The following is a 20,675-nucleotide window of genomic DNA, read 5'->3' on the forward strand; positions in this document are numbered from 1 at the left end:
TACATGTGGCTCATAGTCTCTCCTCATGATGCAATAGGCCTACAGATTCAAGAGTGACGACAGTCCCACACTGGAAGTGATACATTAAGCCGTGAGCCCCTGATGGTGGCCACTGCCAAAGGAGGTTGGGCTTTCATGGATTAGACCCCCAAACCCTGGCAAATCCAGGCGACAACCACCTACAGCAATCTGCATGAGCATCACTGCCCAGCAGCAGCATTTACTCCTGCATTCATGGTAGCTGTTCAGTGATTGGAGTATTTGTAACAAGCTTGCAATTTCGGGGTTGTAGCAAACATATGAAATGAAAATAGATACGTACTCCAAAACAGTGGTGCTTTATTAAATTATATAGATTCATTTCATACATATATTTTTCTGCTGTTGTCGAAACAACTTTTTGGTGTGTTGAGAGACACTTTTTTCCAAGTTGAAATTCAGCAAGGAGAACGGTAAAACTTTCCAACAACTCAACGCAATGAGGGGTAGGAGGCCCATTAAATACTGAAACTTTAAAGTAGCATGGCTTTAATTCAGGAGTGACCACTGACCTCTACTCATCAAGTAATAAACATGACACATCTTGGTGATATATTTGTAAGAAGTCTCTTTCCCCAGCCCCACCCTCACTCTGGTTTTGATTTACTTCGGAGTAACCTGGGCTGCAACTAGCACCTGGTGATTTCCCTTCTTCTGAACTCCCCCAACTACAAACATTGTACCAGAAAAAACCAACCAAGTTAAGAAGGTACATGACCCCACCAGAACCAGATGTACCTGAGATGAAATAAATAACATGGGAGGGCAGCTTGGCATGCCTCACTTAAACCTAGAAGACGGGAATACAAGGCTGGGAATTAGAAAATGCATCAAACGAACACAGGGTCAGGAGCAGTACATAAAAACAAAAGGAGACCACAATGCAGAGAACATGAAGAAGAGAAGTGGTCGGACATAGGCTGCAGAAGAAAACTGGAAGATTAGGTAAAAGTGAAAGGAAGGACATGGAGAAAATATCAAAGAAAGAGATCAGAGAAGACGTCAGAAGAAAAGAGAAAGGTATTCATTTCTAGTATGGCAGTGAGTAGGAAGTGGGATAAAGAGATGAATGAAGATGAAAGAGTGAGAAACAAAAAAGCTGCTGGTGTCAGAGAGTAAAGCTAAATGAGGTATACGATGGGTGAATTTGATGTGGCGAGTAGGGGCGGTTCAATTTTTGCTGGAACACACTCTGCTGATGAGGGACATAGAACTGTCCTTGTCGTGTTCGCAGGAAGACAAGTGTGTTAGACTGAGCATTGGCCCTCCATCATGACTGCATCTGGACCTCCTTCAGTTTTCTTATCGCGTCAGCCATCAGATCGCAAGCCTTCTTGTGCTTCTGCCAGTGCTTCACCTGGCACTCTCTATGGGAAAACGTACAAGAATGGCATCAACAAAACATCGAACAGGGACAGCGGAGTCATCTTTGAGACAAGAAGATCAGTTATCTTAAGGGCACTGTGAGGTGACTGTTTGCAGCTAAGATGGATTCTGATCTCAGAGCCACACTTAACAACACAGGCACAAACACATTGTTTCCTCAAGCACAAGGATGAAACTGAAAAACCATGAATTGCCATCTCAATGCACTAGAACTAGCATAAAATTAGTGAAAAAAATATATGTTTGTACAATATTTTTTGTATTCGTCTTTATTGTTTTTTTCCATAACAATCAGTACAGATATCCAAGGAAAAGGTCAGGAAATATAGCGGATTAGATATATAGGACTGCCCTATATTTTTTTGTTTTAAAAGACCCAACAGGTATGCATTATGTTACCTCAGTGGATTCTTAGATAAAGGACAAGAAAGCTATTTTAAAATATTGATTGAGTTATGAAAATACATATTTTTACAATGAGGTGAGAGAAACAAATTTGTAGATTTTTACAAAAAACAAAAGACATGTTATGTAATGCAGATTTGTAGAGCAGACGATCACCCTGGAGGGTGTTCTGGGGGGCTGAAAACGTTTGAGTCTAGGCAGATCTAGGGCCTAGTGGTACTACTTGAAAAGCCAGGTGCTCAGCTTTTTGTGGAATTCAGGAAGTGAGGAAGAGGCTCTTATATGTAGCGACAGGTCATTCCACACTTTAGGAGCAATGTAGGAGAAGGCTCGACCGCCGGATCTGGTTTTCAGTATGCACAAGACATCTTTTGCTCAAGTCTGCACAAGAAAAAGTTACTTATGTGTAATTCAAGTTTTTCGTCAAGGGAAACTACACTTAATAACTCCAAAGCACTTGACAAGAGAATCTCTTCTTTACATGTACCCTACCTAAAGGCACATCTTCTTTTGACATTTTTTTACAATATAGCCAACTAAAATTTTTAAATGACTATGTAGAGGCAACAACTCCAAACTTTCCTAACGCATCTTCTTAAATTCAGAAAAAGGAAACTGAGTGGACATAAAGGCAGTACAACTTGAGTGGAAAAATGATGGTACACTGTCTCTGCAATCCCACATGTACTGACAGTATAACAGGGCTAACGTTTGAAGCTCTATTACTGCATTAGGATTATAATAGGGGCTTGTCCACCTGAGTCCACATGATCAGGTTTCTGAAGAGAAAATGGGTTTTCTACCAATAACAGAAAACATCATACCCCGAGAATGAAAGGAGGTAGACAGCCAACAAATAACTGCTATCTAACCAAACAAGTGTTGCAGAAAAGCATAGGTCTAATATGAGGCATCATGGTTTGCAAAAAATGATGAGCTAGAATGCAGCCCGAGTAATTACCAATGGCTGATTTTAACTCAAGCATTCCATCCATCACTTTTTTGTATGTGTCATGATGGGCTTAGGCATCTGCTCTGTAGTTTCATGGCCGGATGCATAAAGCTCTTTTCTGATTGCAGACCCTAGCCAGAAGCACAAACACAGCAAACAAGCTTAGAAAAGAAGTGGAGAGTCAAACAGCTGCTGTTGCCTCCTCCTGTACTTTGCATGTGCTCAAGCTCAGACCTATCCTCCCTTCTCCTTTTCTAGCTGGAATGTGAGTTTACCTTGAAAAAACAAAAGACGAGGCGTTTTGCAAAAAATTCTTTCTTCTCATTATGATCTAAGTTTTTTGTTAAAGACCTTTCCATTCTCTAAATAAATCCATTCTGTAACTGTCTTAGTGCCAAGAGACCTTTGGGTGAAAGAGAGCTCTACAAAACTGAACAACATAATGTGAATGAGATGTGGGAGTCCATCCATCCACTTTGACTCCTAGAGTTTTCACTGTGTTATTTGGTACGAGGAAAGGCCCTATTGTACGATAATAAAAACTATTTTAAACAAACTATGAAAGTATATGCCATTGAACAAGATTCATGAGAACATGCTTCAGAGAGTTTTTCACGAGCTGTAATTCTTTACACTTTCATTTGTTATGATTGGAACCAATAAATCTATATCTGGTACTGACGGATTCTTCAGAAATTGCTCTGGGCTCATAACAGGAGCTCCTCTGGATGAATGCATAAGTTACAATCTCACAGAGTTAGGAATTTGAGAAGTCTGAACTCACCTCGTGCAGTACCATTCACCCTGGCAACGGGAGCATCGTTTTGCAGCCTCTGAGCCACATGATCCACATTTGGGTTTCTCTGGTATGAGTGTCTCCATTAAATCAAGATTATAGGTCTCTGCCCACCTGTGGAGAAAGAAAAAATAGTGTATTGTAAAGCAATGGCACATGCATTAGAGAAAGGCTTCGTGGCTGCCAAAGATGGGAGAGCCAAGTATACACACACATGTGTAAGGAGGTAATGGATGCTAAGTCAGGGAGCAGAGACAAAGATACTTTTAAGATACTGCACCCTTGGGGCGTGGACTGGACAAGGACCCAAGATGGCATGCTATGCCTGAGCTCCTGAGCCGGGGATCCAGAGAATGCCTGCTACGGCCTCATAGCTGACTCCGTGGGGGGCCGTGACGGCCGCTTGCTTGGCAGAAACTTGCAGGGACCAGAGCGGCTGAGTGGGCAACTGGCGCGACTGCGATCGTGCTGGTGAGTTTGTTGGTGTTCCGCAATAAAGATGTTCACCCACATCGGAGGGAGGACCCCCGCCGCACGTGGCTGATGCTGAGAGCTCCAACCTGGCCTCTCTGCAAAATCACGGCTGTGGCTGTGGGGCCTCCCTGCTCTTATCTTGCCACGTGAGGGCCACTGGTAATTATAGCTCACAGAGCCCTCGAGCTGCAGTGGCATGAACTGATGGGAAAAGGATGAGCATCACATCATTATGGGAAGCCTGCATGTAATTTAGGGACAATTTTTGGAGCATTTGGTGCACTTCTTTTGCCTGTCTTGATCTGCCGGTATCAACTGTCAGCAGCGGATCCCGAGAGAGGAGGGCCTCCCCTATGGCCTTCTCACACCACAACCCCCCAAAGTCCTCCTTTATTAAAGATTTTTTAATCTGCCACGAAAACACCTAAGGGCACGGGCGGCCCATAGGCCAGAGAGAAGACTCCATGGGGAGACGGCGCATCCCCCTCAGACTTACTCCTACCTGCGACGAAGGGAGACATTCCTGCTGGAAATGAAGAAGGATATTGCGGCAGTGAATGCAAACTTTACCAAAGCGCTCACCAAACTAGATCAATCTGTGAAGGGTGTCGAGTCCCTTATGGATCTGGTAGAGGTATAACAGGACCAGGCACAGGATGACCTGGCCGAGAGGGTGTCAGCGCAAGAGACCCAAGAATGCCTTCGGGTACGCCCTGGAAGACTACGTGAACCGCTACCACAGCAACAACATACAGATAAGAGGCGTGAGCACCACCATTTCAAATGCCGAGCTGGAAAACGTACATACACGTGCTGTTCCATCACATACTTCAGGAATCTGAGGGGAGGGATTTCACCCTCGACCGCACCCATTGCACTGTCTCTTGATATCAACAATAGAACCAACTTGCACTCGACGTACTCACCAAGTCCACTTGTATCAGGTCAAGAAAGCTATCCTGAGAGCAGCTCGGAAATTGGACTCCATCATCTTCAGATGCGATAGCCCATCCTTTTTTGAGACATATCATACCAGATGTTGGCCAACCGCAGTGACTTCAGGGAGGTACTATCCTATCTATGTGAAAAGAAAATCCTACATTGTTGGGGACTCCCACTGTGCATAGTCTTCACAGTTGATATCAATCAGGAAATTTTGTTGCATATGGTTCCTCCTCCTGGAAGAGGTGGTGACAAGTCAGCAGCCCCCAGCTCTCCACAGATGGATGGAGAGCGAGGATCACTAACGAAGTCAACGCGAAAGGCCTCCAAGAACACTGCGCACTGGCGAGACCAGTGGCTGGACTTGCCTGTACCGGCTAATGACTACCCATAAGACATTTTCCATTTTTGAACATTAACCTCTTCTGTGCCCATGACGAGATAGTCTCGTCATGGAGCACGGTTGCGCTGTGCCCATGACGAGACTATCTCGTCATGAACCCCACCCACTAATGCAACGCCCGGCACAGGAGGGGGAAAGGGCGTGGCACTGAAGGGGTTAAGCCTAGCAGGTTGGTCCATGGCTTGCCTAACTGTGTAGCCCCCCTGATGAAATGGACAGGCTGCCTTTGGTGGCACCTTTGGTTGCAGCCGATCCTGGACTCCAATGGCCTTATTATTGTACCTCATACTCTTTTGATTTGGTTGGTGGGTGGGAGCCTGGAGCACCCTCGCGAGCTGCCCCCTCTAGTGCGGCTGATGCACACCATTTGGTTGCCATGCTATGTTTATATCATTGAACATGGCTTTATTTTCTTAAATGCTTTTCAGTTGTTGTTTTTGCCCTTACACACCATTCCAGTGTGGGCACTACTTCTCAGATTATATTTATCTTGGACACTGGGTGCCCTCAAGGAAAATGGGGGTTGCACTATAATCTTCTGGGCCGGTGTAACATTTCCGGCCCTTATTAGCAGGGCAATAATACCCATTGTGTTTAAATAACACATCCCGTTAGTATAGATTCCCTGAATGTTCAAGGGCTTAACTCTCCCATGAACTGGAAGGCATTACTGAAGTGGCTCCACACCAATGAGGTGGACATAGCCATGCTTCAGGAGACACATCTCCTGGCACCTGACATTAAGAGGCTCTATTCATACTGGTTTCCACTCTAGTTTCATGTGCCTGGCCCCACTAAGACCAAGGGGGTGTCCCTCTTATTTAAGCGAGGCTTGTCTATAACTATTGATTTGTTACATGCTGATAGGGGGAACAGAGTGGTGGTTTTGAGAGCTAGGCTGAGCGCCTTGGCTGTATGCTCTTCGCCATCTATGGGCCCAATGACAATAAGGATGAGTTTTATAGCTCCTTACTCCCATTTGTTGCAACCTTTACTAAGGGTGATTTAATTATTGGGGATGACTTCAGTTCAGTACTAGACTCTAAAGTAGACCGCTCTGTGGCTCGCTACAAAACCCAAATCTAATCCCCCAACTCTGACACAAGGCATGCAGGATCTTAATTTGCTGAATATTTGGAGGGAGACTCATGCTGGGGACAGAGACTATACCTACTATTCCAAAGTCCATAAAACCCACACACTGATCAACTATTTCCTAACTGACGCCCCTCTTTAACCATGTAGACTTAACCTACTATTCCAATGTCCATAAAACACACACACAGATCAACTATATCCTAATTGCCACCCCTCTTCAACCATGTATCTTAAAAGCCAGTATAGGTACCCAGACCTTGTCGGACCACGAACCAGTGATTTTGTTTTTGGATGCCGGGGCACCCCAGCATGTGGCTCTGACATCGTACAATAACGAAATCACATTTCATGATTCAGTGGTGCGGGATTCAGTGCAGAAGTCTTTAGAGCATTATTTTAAGGAAAATGACACAGGAGAGTGTCTTATGCTATTGTGTGGGAAGCAACCAAGGCAGTACTGCTAGGCAAACTCGTAAATCACATATACGCTTTTGTCAAACTAGCTAAAGCCATAAGGGACGATTTGGAGATCCACCTTTCCCGGCTCGAAACCCAACACAAAGCTACAGGCTCAAATAGGGTATACAGGGAGCTGCAACACATTTGGGGCGATCTGGAGCAGCTCTAAATGACTGATGCCGTGTGGAAACTCCTATTTATCAAACAAAAATATTATGAGAAGGGGGCAGGGCCCAAACACTCCTAGCATACAAATTACAGCAGAAACGAAAACTACAACCCATCCATCAGGGACTATACAGGAAAGTCCCATATAGACACATTCCAACATCCTCAACCTCTTCAAGACCTATTATGCACCATTATATCAGGCCCATGCCACCCATGACCGGCATCTGCAAGATTTCCGCTTCCCCCATGTTGACCCAATGCTACTCCAAGAACTGGAGGACACTATCAAGCCTGAGGAGGTGAGTGCAAAAATGAATCATTAAAAGCCAACAAGGTCCAGGGCCAGATGGATTCTCAGTATCATTCTACAAAGTTTACTGCGAGTTGTTAGTGGAACCCTTGGCTAAGGTTTTTAACTCTTTTCTGCTCACCAAATTATTAACGCCAACCATGGTGGAATCCACCGTAACACTGCTGTTGAAGCCGGGTAAGGATTCCACAGCCAGCACTTCTTATAGGCCCATTGCCCTGCAAAACTTTTTAAAATATTCACCTCCATTCTGGTCTCCCGCCTCCACTCTATCTCGTTATTTTTAGGTCTCGCGCAGCAGTGCTTGCGCAGGTGCGAGGCATTTTGTAGGTGAAAAACGAGGAATCTGAGCTGACATAGGAATCGCACACGCTCGTGCGTGTGCGTTTCCTTTTCAGCTACCCCATTGGCCCTAGCGTGCGACTTTTAATGAAAGACTGCACGCTATTGGCCAGAGGCGGGCGCATTGCTGCGCCCACGGCCTATTGGTGTCTATTACGCGCTTGGTGCGCGTAATAGACACCAATAGGCCATGGCTCGCAGTGGCGTGCGCACCACTCGCGGGCTTCTTCTGTGTTTGGATCCATTTCACAGGGAAGTAACAAAATGTTCAAATGGAGAGTTTTGTCCTGCTTGCTCCCATACTTCTCTGCAGCTCTTCGGATCACTTGTTTGACGTTCGCCTGAATTTATTCCTAAAAGCTCTGCCTGGTTTTAAAAATATTTCTTTATATATTCAGATATTTCCCAAAACAGTTAGACCATGGCGGCTTTTTTAATCCGTGCCATGCTTTAGATGTGTGTGTACTAGACTCGACAAATATCATACAAGTGGGGTAAGAATGGAAAATAAAGTGTTGAGAAATTGGTTAGGTGAGATTTCAGGAAACGTTTAAATAATATAGATTTGAACTGGTATGTTGTTTCATATTTTGGGAGCAAAAACGATTGCTCTGAAAATGAATGATTGTCTTGCTTCTGACAGTACAGGAACCCACAGAGCTGGTCCGTTTCTGTGAGAGATACTGGGGTAGAATTCAGTTGTAGTGTATTCACTGACTTAACATAGAACAACACCAACGGTTCAGTGGGTCTCATTTAATTACTAGCATGAATTGAATAAGCTTTATTTCGATACATAGATATCATAAAAGCACATATAATTATAATAATGTGGGCAATCATAAAATCAGAGATTTAAAAGTAACAACATCGCCAAGGTTCCTAAGCAGATAAAATTTAAAAACACATATAAACATAATAAATAGGACAATTGGATTAAAAAGATATATCGGAATAATTAAACTGCATTACATTTGGACTGCGAGACGTTTGGATCTTAGAACCCAGGCCCACCTTAAGAACTTGGAGAGTGCACAAACGTACAGGGTTCTGGTATCAGATTTAAAGATACGCAAGGCTTGATTATAGTCTCTGATCCCCATGTTTCTGCACAAAGGTTTAAGCCAAAATGACCTTGGGTGTTTATATTCCGGACAAGCAAATAAAATATGTGCTATTGATTCAGGCTTGGTCTCGCAGAAAGGACAGAAAGGCGGTTTTTGAAGAGGAGGTTTCCAGCGCGCGGTTAACTCACGCACTGGAAGGGTACCAACCCTAAATTTAAAATAGAGTGCGCGATCAAAACGTTTCTGGATAATGTCAAGGTAAGGCTCGTAGCGCACTTCTTCTTTGAGCCTTAGGAATTCAATGGTGCATCTAGCACCATGGGAACTTGAATTCCTCCTCGCGGTAACCCATCTCCAATAAATTAGCTTCAATTCAGGTTTAGGTGGAGAAGTTCTATTTACCCAGGCATCCTTTAGGCCAAGGTCAAACAGTAAGGACTTAACATCCCTTAGCCACTTGATCTTATGCCAACACGACATAGAGAGAATTTCGGACAAACCCTCAGCATACTTCACGAGCTCCGGGGTACGCCAGAGCCGGGCCCAAAGAAGGAGGGGGCGAACTCTTGCCGTATCCTTCAGAGCCTGGCACCCTAAGTCCATCAGCAGGGGAGTAACAGGTGTACTCTGAGGGAGTGCCATCAATTCCTTAAGGAAGGTCGACTCGGATTTGGCGAGCTGATCAATATTATTCATACCCCATAATTCAGCTCCATAAAGTGCTGAGCTTACACCTCTAGCTTTATATATCGTAAGGGCGGGAGCTATTGGTCTAGAGGAGAAAGATCGATGCTCTCTAAGGAGGGCTCCAGTAATCCGCTTGTGATTTAGGAGCATCTTGTGTATGTGTGATGACCACTGCATTTTGTCCGAAATACGGATACCCAAATAGTCAAATTCTTTTACCCTTTCCAAATTGGCTGAGTTTAGTATAGGGGGCCGACCTAACTTTTTTGGTGGATTCAGAATTAGGTATTTGGTTTAAGAGGAGTTTATTATAAGCCCTCTATTGGTACAAAAGGATTGGAAGCTGTTCAGGAGAGTTTGGAGACCCATTGGTGATTTAGATATTAGGAGGGTGTCGTCAGCGAACAGGAGAGTTGGAATACGTTCGCCCGCCAGGGATGGTGCATCAGAAGGAACTTGTGCCAAATGCTCCACTACACCATTCACGTAAAGTGAGAATAGAGTAGGGGCAAGAACACATCCCTGGCGGACACCCCTGTTCACTGGAATTCTCTCTGTTTTTTGGCCTTGGGAACCCCAGCGTACCTGTGCGAAATTCCCCTCATGTAATTTGAACAGAAGAGCCAACAGATAGGGTGGAATCTTCATAGTGGCAAGGACATTCCAAAGGGTGGAACGGGGGACTAGGTCGAAGGCTGTTTTAAGGTCTATAAAGGCAAGGTAAAGACTACCTTTCCCAAGAAAAACAACCTTCCAGTAAATAAGGAGCAGTCTGAAGACTTGCTCTATAGTACCAGTCCCGGTTCTGAAGCCCGCCTGATAATCCGAGAGGATGTTATTGTCATTTATCCAAGATAACATCCTTTCCAGGATCACCTTCCCTATAACCTTCTGGGTTGAGTCTATCAGGCTAATAGGGCGGTAATTAGCCGGGTCATCCCTGCCTCCCTTCTTAAAAATCGGAACTACCTCGGCCCCCTTCCAGGAGTCCGGGACCGGTGCTCCATTCATGATGGCATTAATTAGAGATGAAAGAAGCTTCGCCCATCTTACTGGGTCGAGTCTAAGTATATCCCCGGGAATACCATCAGGGCCTGCTGCCTTCTGGGGAACAATGGATTTGATAGCATTAATCACTTCCCCTTCGCTGAAGGGATTGATGGATGCTAAATCCTTGATGGGGGGGAGCCTCCAAACAAGGAGGCTCACCCTCACTCTCAGGGCAAAATGAATAGAGCTTGGAGAAATGGTCGAACCAAGCCGCACAAGGAATGTTGCAAGTGATAAAATCTTGATCAGGTCTATTCTTTGTCCTAATAGTGCTCCAGAAGAGGCCAGAATCCCGCTTAAGGGAAGCTTCCTTTAGTGTCTGCCGGTATGAGTCTTCCCAAGCCTTTTTAGCACCAGCCTCACTAGTCCTATACTCTCTCCTAGCCAGCTGGATCTCAGAAATAACTCTGCTTTTAAGGGCTACAATTAAGGCCGATTTCTTCCACCTGCAATCTTGTGAGTACCAGCCTCCTGCTGAGTTCTGCTTTCCCCCCCCTGCTGGTTGTCTACCTTTGCCTTTTACTAAAAATAAGGACCCCAAATCTTTAATGAGGCCTTGGAAAAGCGTAGAAACCTTAGCATGATAGGTCTTATGGGAGTATAGGGAGGCTAACTCTTCTTGTGCACCACACAGGATAGATCCAATCGACTGGACTTTCATCTCATCGAGCATCACTTTGCGCCATTTAAGGCGTCTCTCACAATTAGATGGGCATACCTCAAGGGTAGTCATGAGTGGACCAACTGGCAAGATCATGGGGCCAGTGTCTTTCTCCCAAAAAGGATGTATGCTTAGGGATAGCTGATTGTGGTCGCTATCAGCAGACGAGATTACTTCCATGTCTTGGACAAGTGGCCACAGTTTAAGATCAAGGAGGATGTAATCTATCCTTGAGGTGTGGCCTGTCCTATTGTAGGTGTGGGCACCATGTTGGTCCGACCGAGTTCTACCATTAACCGCCCTTAGGCCAAACTCCAGTGTCAAAGAGTTCATAAATATGACTGACTTTGACCATCTCATAATGGGAGGCAAAGATAATAAGGGAATACCTCTTTTAGCATCGTCCTCCAGAAGCTCTGGGGAATCTAGCACAGAAAGAGGCTCAAAGGAGCAATTAAAATCTCCAGCAACCAGAACATGAGAGGCCTGGGGACACTTGCGCAATTCCTGTTCAAGAGACATGAGAGTAGATGACAAAGCTCCCCCACTTAAGCCTCTAGCATAAACATTAAATAAAATAAGAGACTTTTTGCCCTGTGCGCCCTTGATAGTAATCCTTAATAGATCAGCGGAAATATGGTGGGCCTGCTTGACGGTACATCTCAGGGAGATACTAACCCAGATGAGGAGACCGCCAGAGGGGCGGCCTCTCCCAGACGGGGATAAAATGTCCGGTTCAAAAAAGGTAGTGTAACCCACCATATGGTGGGGCACTGTACTCCATGTCTCCTGAAATATACAAATACAATAAGGCTCAATTGAGGAATTCCAAGCTGGGAGATCTAATTTGCTCGAAAGACCAGCAACATTCCAGCTTAGGATCTTCAAAGGAAAGTCAGTTATGGAGGGATCACAGAAGGGTGAAGAAGTAATATGATTAAGGACAATCCTGTTGACAGGTGAGTAGCGGGGCCAGTGGGAGGTCGACGCTGAGCTGGGGGTATAGTCCAGGCTGTGACCTCTGGTTAGAGTCATAAGATAAAGAAAGGTTGGAAGGGAAATCCGCAGACAATACAGGGGAGGTCATCACTGCGTTATTAATAGCCTCCCCTGAGGGAATACAGAGATCAGCCATAGGAAGGGTTCCATGTCAGTATGAATCGTACTGGAAATGTGGTTCTCTATGTCTATTAAGGGAAGGAATGGCAAGGTCAGTAACTCTGGTCAACTGATCCCCATCATAGCACCCATCATACGCTGTATGGGAAAGAAACCGTGAGTGCTGGGAATAAGAAAAATCTGAATAAAATTGGCTTAGATCGTAACAGCCTATGCCATTCTGAGCAAGGCCAGCATGATGATTGCAAATAAACCTTGGGACCCTTGGGTCTCTAAAATTTACAAGGATGCAATCCCCAGATAAATTTTTACATCTATTACCCACCCAAGAGACCCTTCTAACGTGGAGAACATGACCATCCAAATGCCTTGGGAGCGGCCTATTATTGTTCAGCCAATATGTTGTTTTGTTTTTCAATTCGGAGAAGGATTCACGTTTACCAGCTTTGAGATGGGGAACTCCCACTAGGACAACCACGTAAGGCAAACACTCTGGTGGTAAATTAATGTGTGGCAAGACTTGCTGAGTGTTGGCAGAGTTGGCATTCGTGTGGGCTAGAGCAGGGCTCACATTAGGAGGTATATGTTGGTTCGTAGTGGGCTCCATCTCATGAGACGATGCTCCTGCACTCGTACAACGTGATACCGGGCCATAAACTAAAGTTTCTTTATTCTTTGGTTTGCTATTCCGAGAAAGGGAGGATGGTACTGATTTATGGGGTGCAGTGGGTGGCACGTTCTTGGGCCTAGTGCTTGGGATGATATTAGAATTTGACAAGATAGGCGGGGAAGTAAGCTCACTTGACGTCGTCAGAGTAGGTTGAGCAATGACAGAGTTGTCATGGCCAATCTTCACATGCAACTTGATCAGAGATTTAAGGGAGAAGAAATTATCTAGAGAGGCCTGTTCGAACCTCTCGAGCCTCTCAGATAGAGTCCTCACCCTTTCGATCAGAGGAAGCATAAGGGATTTAAAAAGAAGTTCTATTTGATCAATTATAGAAGATTGAGACTCGTGGCCATGAGCACCTAAATTGGAAGATGGGTGTTCTGCAGATGAAAGATCAAGGGCTGGATTAGTAGAGAGCCTAGGCGATAGGTGATTTCTCTGGAGGCAAGAAGGAAGAGGAACTGTGCGTCCAGAGTTGGTATTATTGTTGTTACATGGCTTGGATTTTTGTTTCTTAGAAACTTTTTGGCAGTCCCCCTTGTGGCCACTACCTACTCTTTTCCTTTTGCTAGGAACAGCTTTTGGTCCTACAGTAATAGGGGCCTCAGGAGGAGAGGCAAGAGCGTGAGCTGTTACTGGAATAGCTGTCGACTCAGGGGGAGCTGGGTGAGCTACCTGCGTGGGAAAGCGAGGAGAATCTAAGTGAAGAGGAGGTCCGTTACTGACAGAACTGTTGGTAATTGTGTCTCCGCTGGGCTCCACAGAATGCATAAGACCTGGACTAGACGCAATAATCTGTGCAGGTCCTAGCACGGGGGAGACTGCTAGGGCTATGTTACCCAGTGACGACCTCTTAGTATACAACGGATCAAGTGATAAGCGCCGTTCCGTGATGGCAATTTCTTTTTCCAGCACAGAGCAAGCACGTATAATAAAGTGGTCTAAAGTGCCGCTAACAGTGCGATCACCAATCCCACCTCCCTTTCCCGAACGTGTGAACATAGCCATAAATGCAGAAGAAGTGACCAGGATTACACACAAATCACGAGTGTCTACTGAAGTGCTCTGTGTCGGGAGCTTTTACCAGAGTCAGCGTGGTCGTGCGTAAAAACCAGAAAGGGTGGCCCAGCCGTGCATGCACTGAGTATGATAGCACACACCAGTATACAAAAGTCTCAAACAGTACCAACAGTCAGGCTTTACCTTGAGCAGCAAAACTCAGATGTAAGGGGGATAGGCCCAGCCCAGCCACGACCGGCCCCGGACGGCCACAGACGGTCCCGCCCTTGTCCCGGGCTTCTCCTGGCGCTACCCGCGCGCGATCCCGCGACGCGGGAGCGGTGTCGATAATTTAAGCGCCTCCTGGCGCGCAACTCTAGGTCAGGTGATTCGTGACCGCTAGAGCTCCTGGGACATGTGGTCCTGTCTCCCCACTGCGGCCGCGCTAGGTGGTAATGCGGCGGCGGGAGACCGGGACAGCTTCGGGCAGCAAGGCAGCAGGAGCAGGCAACAGGGTCCACGGGACGTCAGAACCAGAAGAAACAACTTGCCAGGTAGGTTTCGAGAGAAGGAACCCGCTCTGCCGAAGCGGCGTCGTTAATTTAAGCGCCTCCTGGCACGCAACTCTAGGTCAGGTGATTCGTGACCGCTAGAGCTCCTGGGACATGTGGTCCTGTCTCCCCACTGCGGCCGCGCTAGGTGGTAATGCGGCGGCGGGAGACCGGGACAGCTTCGGGCAGCAAGGCAGCAGGAGCAGGCAACAGGGTCCAAGGGACGTCAGAACCAGAAGAAACAACTTGTCAGGTAGGTTTCGAGAGAAGGAACCCGCTCTGCCGAAGCGGCGTCGTTAATTTAAGCGCCTTCTGGCGCGCAACTCTAGGTCAGGTGATTCGTGACCGCTAGAGCTCCTGGGACATGTGGTCCTGTCTCCCCACTGCGGCCGCGCTAGGTGGTAATGCGGCGGCGGGAGACCGGGACAGCTTCGGGCAGCAAGGCAGCAGGAGCAGGCAACAGGGTCCACGGGACGTCAGAACCAGAAGAAACAACTTGCCAGGTAGGTTTCGAGAGAAGAAACCCGCTCTGCCGAAGCGGCGTCGTTAATTTAAGCGCCTCCTGGCGCGCAACTCTAGGTCAGGTGATTTGTGACCGCTAGAGCTCCTGGGACATGTGGTCCTGTCTCCCCACTGCTGCCGCGCTAGGTGGTAATGCGGCGGCAGGAGACCGGGACAGCTTCGGGCAGCAAGGCAGCAGGAGCAGGCAACAGGGTCCACGGGACGTCAGAACCAGAAGAAACAACTTGCCAGGTAGGTTTCGAGAGAAGGAACCCGCTCTGCCGAAGCGGCGTCGTTAATTTAAGCGCCTCCTGGCGCGCAACACTAGGTCAGGTGATTCGTGACCGCTAGAGCTCCTGGGACATGTGGTCCTGTCTCCCCACTGCGGCCGCGCTAGGTGGTAATGCGGCGGCGGGAGACCGGGACAGCTTCGGGCAGCAAGGCAGCAGGAGCAGGCAACAGGGTCCACGGGACGTCAGAACCAGAAGAAACAACTTGCCAGGTAGGTTTCGAGAGAAGGAACCCGCTCTGCCGAAGCGGCGTCGTTAATTTAAGCGCCTCCTGGCGCGCAACTCTAGGTCAGGTGATTCGTGACCGCTAGAGCTCCTGGGACATGTGGTCCTGTCTCCCCACTGCGGCCGCGCTAGGTGGTAATGCGGCGGCGGGAGACCGGGACAGCTTTGGGCAGCAAGGCAGCAGGAGCAGGCAACAGGGTCCACGGGACGTCAGAACCAGAAGAAACAACTTGCCAGGTAGGTTTCGAGAGAAGGAACCCGCTCTGCCGAAGCGGCGTCGTTAATTTAAGCGCCTCCTGGCGCGCAACTCTAGGTCAGGTGATTCGTGACCGCTAGAGCTCCTGGGACATGTGGTCCTGTCTCCCCACTGCGGCCGCGCTAGGTGGTAATGCGGCGGCGGGAGACCGGGACAGCTTCGGGCAGCAAGGCAGCAGGAGCAGGCAACAGGGTCCACGGGACGTCAGAACCAGAAGAAACAACTTGCCAGGTAGGTTTCGAGAGAAGGAACCCGCTCTGCCGAAGCGGCGTCGTTAATTTAAGCGCCTCCTGGCGCGCAACTCTAGGTCAGGTGATTCGTGACCGCTAGAGCTCCTGGGACATGTGGTCCTGTCTCCCCACAACTTGCCAGGTAGGTTTCGAGAGAAGGACTTAACATAGAACAACACCAACGGTTCAGTGGGTCTCATTTAATTACTAAAACAAGGCTGTTCACTCAATGAACACCTGGAATTCAAGTACTTATTTAGAAAACATAGAGAACAATATTGCCCTTCTTGTACATGCAATGTCCGTTGTGTATGTGTTTTCTTCTAATCGTTAGATAGTTTGTAAGTTACATTGGTGCAGTGCTGATAGATAGAATGATGTGAACAGTAATACATAATACATACATATATATATGCAGATATCCCAAATGTATAAATGTACTCAATCAATAGATACTTTATTTGGTTACCTAACAACCACAAAAGTACATCACATGCATAAAACCAACTATAAAGTACATTTCATCATAAATACATATCTTTAATATTTAAATACTCTTAAAGGATTCAATTTAAAAGGCCTTTGCATAATTACAGCTGCTTAAACGTTTGTTCCTACTTCTGAGGGCACCCACAAAAAATGCTTGTTTACAAAGGGCTCACTCCTTGCACAATGAGCACATCCAGCACTTTTAATAAACGACTCAGTCAGCACTTGTGTGCAAATTGTTGCATGCAAAGTCCGTGCGAGGGCACACCGATCACCTCTACACAACGTGTCCACCCAGCACAAAGTTCGCACCCATGGTGGTGCACGGAGGCCACAGCCACACTTTACGAGTGAAGCATGCTTGTAGTTTGCTGAAGGAGGCCTCCTGCACACTTTGTAGTGCGGAGTCTGCCACTTTCACCACACCCGCTTAGTAGCATTTGCCCAAGCCCTGAGCTGAATCCCATGTGTGCCAGCTCCCCACTTTACACTCCTTGCCCTACCCCTTGAAGGCTACCCCACCTGCGCCAACAACCCCCGGGCCTCCCCGCCTTTCTTACCGCAATTACCCCCTCCTCAGACCCCCCCCCCCCCAATGTGTCCGTAGCCCCCGTAGTAATCGCCATCAACCGACCGGCCTAAAAGGATGAAGGCACCCAGACTGCGTAACTTATGCCCACGTCCCCACCTGCCAGTCCTCCTCCAAAGACATCAAACAATTTGCCCAAGACTACCGGCCCGTCGACTCCCCCTGGGATCCCAATCTTACCCCACTATTGCCTTCTTTAATAACGCATGTGCTCCCGATCCCCCTTTATAACCAGCACCCTCCCAACTCCTGTCTCTACATTAGAGCATTCCTGTGTGTACTCAGACGGGGTTAAAGCTACTGGTGTAAAACTGGCTTTCACAGCAAACTGCCAGTTTGTATACGATATAGTATCGCCTTGTGTACCACCTGTGCCTTTTCTCCTCAATGCCTATCTGATTTGTTATGATAAACTTTTTGTTCCATTTAACAGGGAGGGGTAGAATCAAGAGGGAATCTGATCATCTGTCACTCATTGCTTATGCGTTGCGTGTGTCCGATTGTCGCGAACCGTGTTTTTTCTATTTTGCTTACTGAGCGCTGAACTGTCACTCATAGTACGGAGTGGGTGAGAGTGTTCTACTGCTCACTATACATTTTGGGGCTGAGGTAGGAGTATTGTGTAGGATGGGGTTGATGTCTGTGCATACTGTGTGTACTACATGGTCGCACATTGTATTTTAATGGCATAGACCGCATGCCTGCAATTCCACACCTAAAAGCGTAAGAGATGCCAGACATGTAAAAGGGTTTTGCACTTGTGTCGCATTGTATGGGGTAGAGCGGAGCTTATGGGATCCTGTTATTATGCTTGCCCTCGCAGCGATGTGTAGTGGAGAGCAGTATCCTTCCATACAGAGAGTATGAGGTCGCAGAGCTGGAATTTCTGTATCTGAGGGGCCTGCAACCTCTTCTTTAATAAGAACGAGTTCTGTTTAATGATAATATTGTGATAGTGACCAATCAGACAATATTACTTAGTGGCCACATTACACATCATTGTCAGCAGTGAACACCTCCTGTCCACCGGGCAGTGTTACTTGCAGTAATGTAAAACATAATTTGGAATGCCTTTACATGGGTAGTACTGAGTTTAACATGAGGCTAATACATTGTGACTATAGCTGCAAGGCTTCTGGCATTAGGTTAATAAAACTAGTAATACGTGGCCCACAATTCTACCTGATTTATCAGTCAAATATTAGTTTTGGAAAATTAAACATTTTTCTCCAAGATACATACATATTAGTCTCAATTACATACTTTTTAATTTTGGTGTCCACTATATTCATTCAGCCAACCAAAGTTTCAGACTTAGGCTGAACTGCACACGGGAGTTACTTGCAGGTAGCTGGAGAGCTACCAACAGTCATGAGCTACAGTTTGAAGAAGCCTGCTCTACACTGTACGCAGCAAGTTGCTTACAAGCAGTGTATCGTTGATGATGTGTTTTTTGTTTTACTTTTATTTTTAAATTTTTGCAAAAAAATTCCAACTAAATGCCACAAGGATGTGACCATCAACCCATCCATCTTTGTATGCTTCCTCCCAGAGGACAAGTGGCAGCTGCCTACCCAAACCACATCCCTTCCGGGCCATATATGATCCAGCCACTGACAAGAGGGTGTTGCCTCCACAGATGTCAGGGGACAGGGTCTGCAGTACGGATTCCATCTCTCGCCGGGGAGCTATTCTTCATTCTCCACTGTCCTATGTCAATCCTGAGTGTTGTCTCCGCCTTCCCCATATTTGGTCCAACTTTTGGGGGCAGCCTCTTGCTGCGTAAACCACTCTCCAGGCCTCCATGCAGTGAGTCATTCTCGTTTCCCACATTTCTTGTGTAGGAACCGCAGTCCGCAAGTCTTGGCGGCAACTCCACTGCGCGCCCCCCCCCCCCCCCCCCCCCCCTTCGACTTTTCTCCGTAATGAGGGCGGGGGCGGGGCTCTGTCAGTTACTCCTCTGCTTCCACCAGTGCCCATTCACAGTCGGCATTTATCGTTCGTCAACCACCCGCCTTTGTGCAGTCTGGGAACTTTGCTGCCGACCAGGTGTCTCCTTATCAGTCGGGGGTCTAACCTGAATTACTGCAGTTATGGGAGTTTAGGTCATAGCGGTTCAGGTACTTTTATATATGTTTACGTGTTGCCAGTGTTCCTTATTTCCCCACCCACTCACCACTTCTCCATGCTGTTGACACCCCTCTCCCCACCCTCACCATCATCCGCGCTCATTTACCAGATAGGGTAGGTAGCTTTCCTGGGCCATCGTTTTCCAGTCTTTACAACACCTATCTCCGTGACAAGGAGACAAATGCAAGTCCCTGCAGTGAGCTCGTCTGTACTCCGTCTGTAAATGTGCTGCACTTTTGAACCAAATTTTCCTAGTATGGCTGGCGCCTCTGTGGTGCCGCTTTCTCATTTTGTTTGGTTGACGCTTTATAAGCCTTGGAGACCCCCTCTGTATTTCTTATCTCACTCCAAGCTGATCTCCCCTCCCCTTCCAAAGATAAACAATCTCGCCTCCAAGTGCACATGAACCATCTCTTTTGTGTCACATTCGTGATCTCTACAGATTTCGTGCTCCATAATACTGAAGATATTATACTTCTCAACATAATGTGGATTGTAAACATCTACCCAAGGTTTTATCTATCTGTGTGTTCTGTTTAACCCCTCCCCTGCTCATGACGGAACCACTCCGTCATGAGCCACGGTCGCGCTGTGCTCATGACGGAGTGGTTCCGTCATGCCGCGGCCGTTGGCGGCCGCTCCGCCCACGCGGCGCTAATTCCCCGCCTGTGCGGGCGATTAGCGCCGTAGGCGGAGTCATGACGGAACCACTCCGTCATGAGCACAGCTCAACCGTGGCTCATGACGGAGTGGCTCCGTCATGAGCACAGCGCCACCGCACTGCCCCCAAACCCCCCCCAGCGCTGCGGCGGAATTCCCGCCGCAGCGAAGGGGTTAATAGGGGCTCTCTGTTTACTTTCGTCTTTTCATCACTTTTACTTTTCCTATCCCACATCTCATTTCTCTCTTCCTATATTGCTTTTTCACTCTCTCCCGTCATCTTGCTCCTTTGCTTGCTCGCTATTTGTTTGTCCACTCTGAGCATTTATAGTGCAATAGCTCTCGCATTATTAAAGTTTGAGCTATTCGTGTTGCATTATTTACCAATGCCAATAGTTCAAACTTTAATAATGCGAGACCTATTGCATTGCAAATGCTCGTTACTATCTAGCTGCCAGTCAGGGTTTATAAAGAATAGACAGACTCGGGATAATATGAGGCTGATGGTGAACATGATCAATGTGGAGAAGCAATCAAAACCACGACCCTCCATCTCTCTAGATGCCGAGAAGTCCTTTGACCAGGTGGACTGGCAATTACTCCAACCGGTCCTATCAAGGTCTGGGCTGGGCCTTCACATGATGACCTATTTGCTGGCCAACTACAAGACCCTAACCTCACATATTAGAGTCAATGGCACCCTCTGCCCTCCAATACCCCTTCG

At 47.1% G+C, this 20,675-nt stretch overlaps 1 protein-coding gene across 1 annotated transcript in view; it reads right to left on the reverse strand.

Moving 5' to 3' along the window:
- Positions 1-329: 329 nt before the first annotated feature.
- The window catches only part of ZMYND10 (zinc finger MYND-type containing 10), a 306,520-nt gene continuing 286,174 nt past the window's right edge, over positions 330-20,675 (reverse strand). The window contains exons 11-12 of the mRNA XM_085627752.1: positions 3,567-3,692; positions 330-1,406 (exon numbers count right to left, since the gene is read on the reverse strand). Coding sequence (XP_085483878.1) covers positions 1,310-1,406; positions 3,567-3,692 — 223 coding nt within the window. The 3' untranslated portion in view covers positions 330-1,309. The remainder of the gene's footprint in view (positions 1,407-3,566; positions 3,693-20,675) is intronic.

This window comes from Triturus cristatus, chromosome 9 (assembly GCF_964204655.1).
Source record: "Triturus cristatus chromosome 9, aTriCri1.1, whole genome shotgun sequence".
In the NCBI taxonomy this organism is placed as follows: domain Eukaryota; kingdom Metazoa; phylum Chordata; class Amphibia; order Caudata; family Salamandridae; genus Triturus; species Triturus cristatus.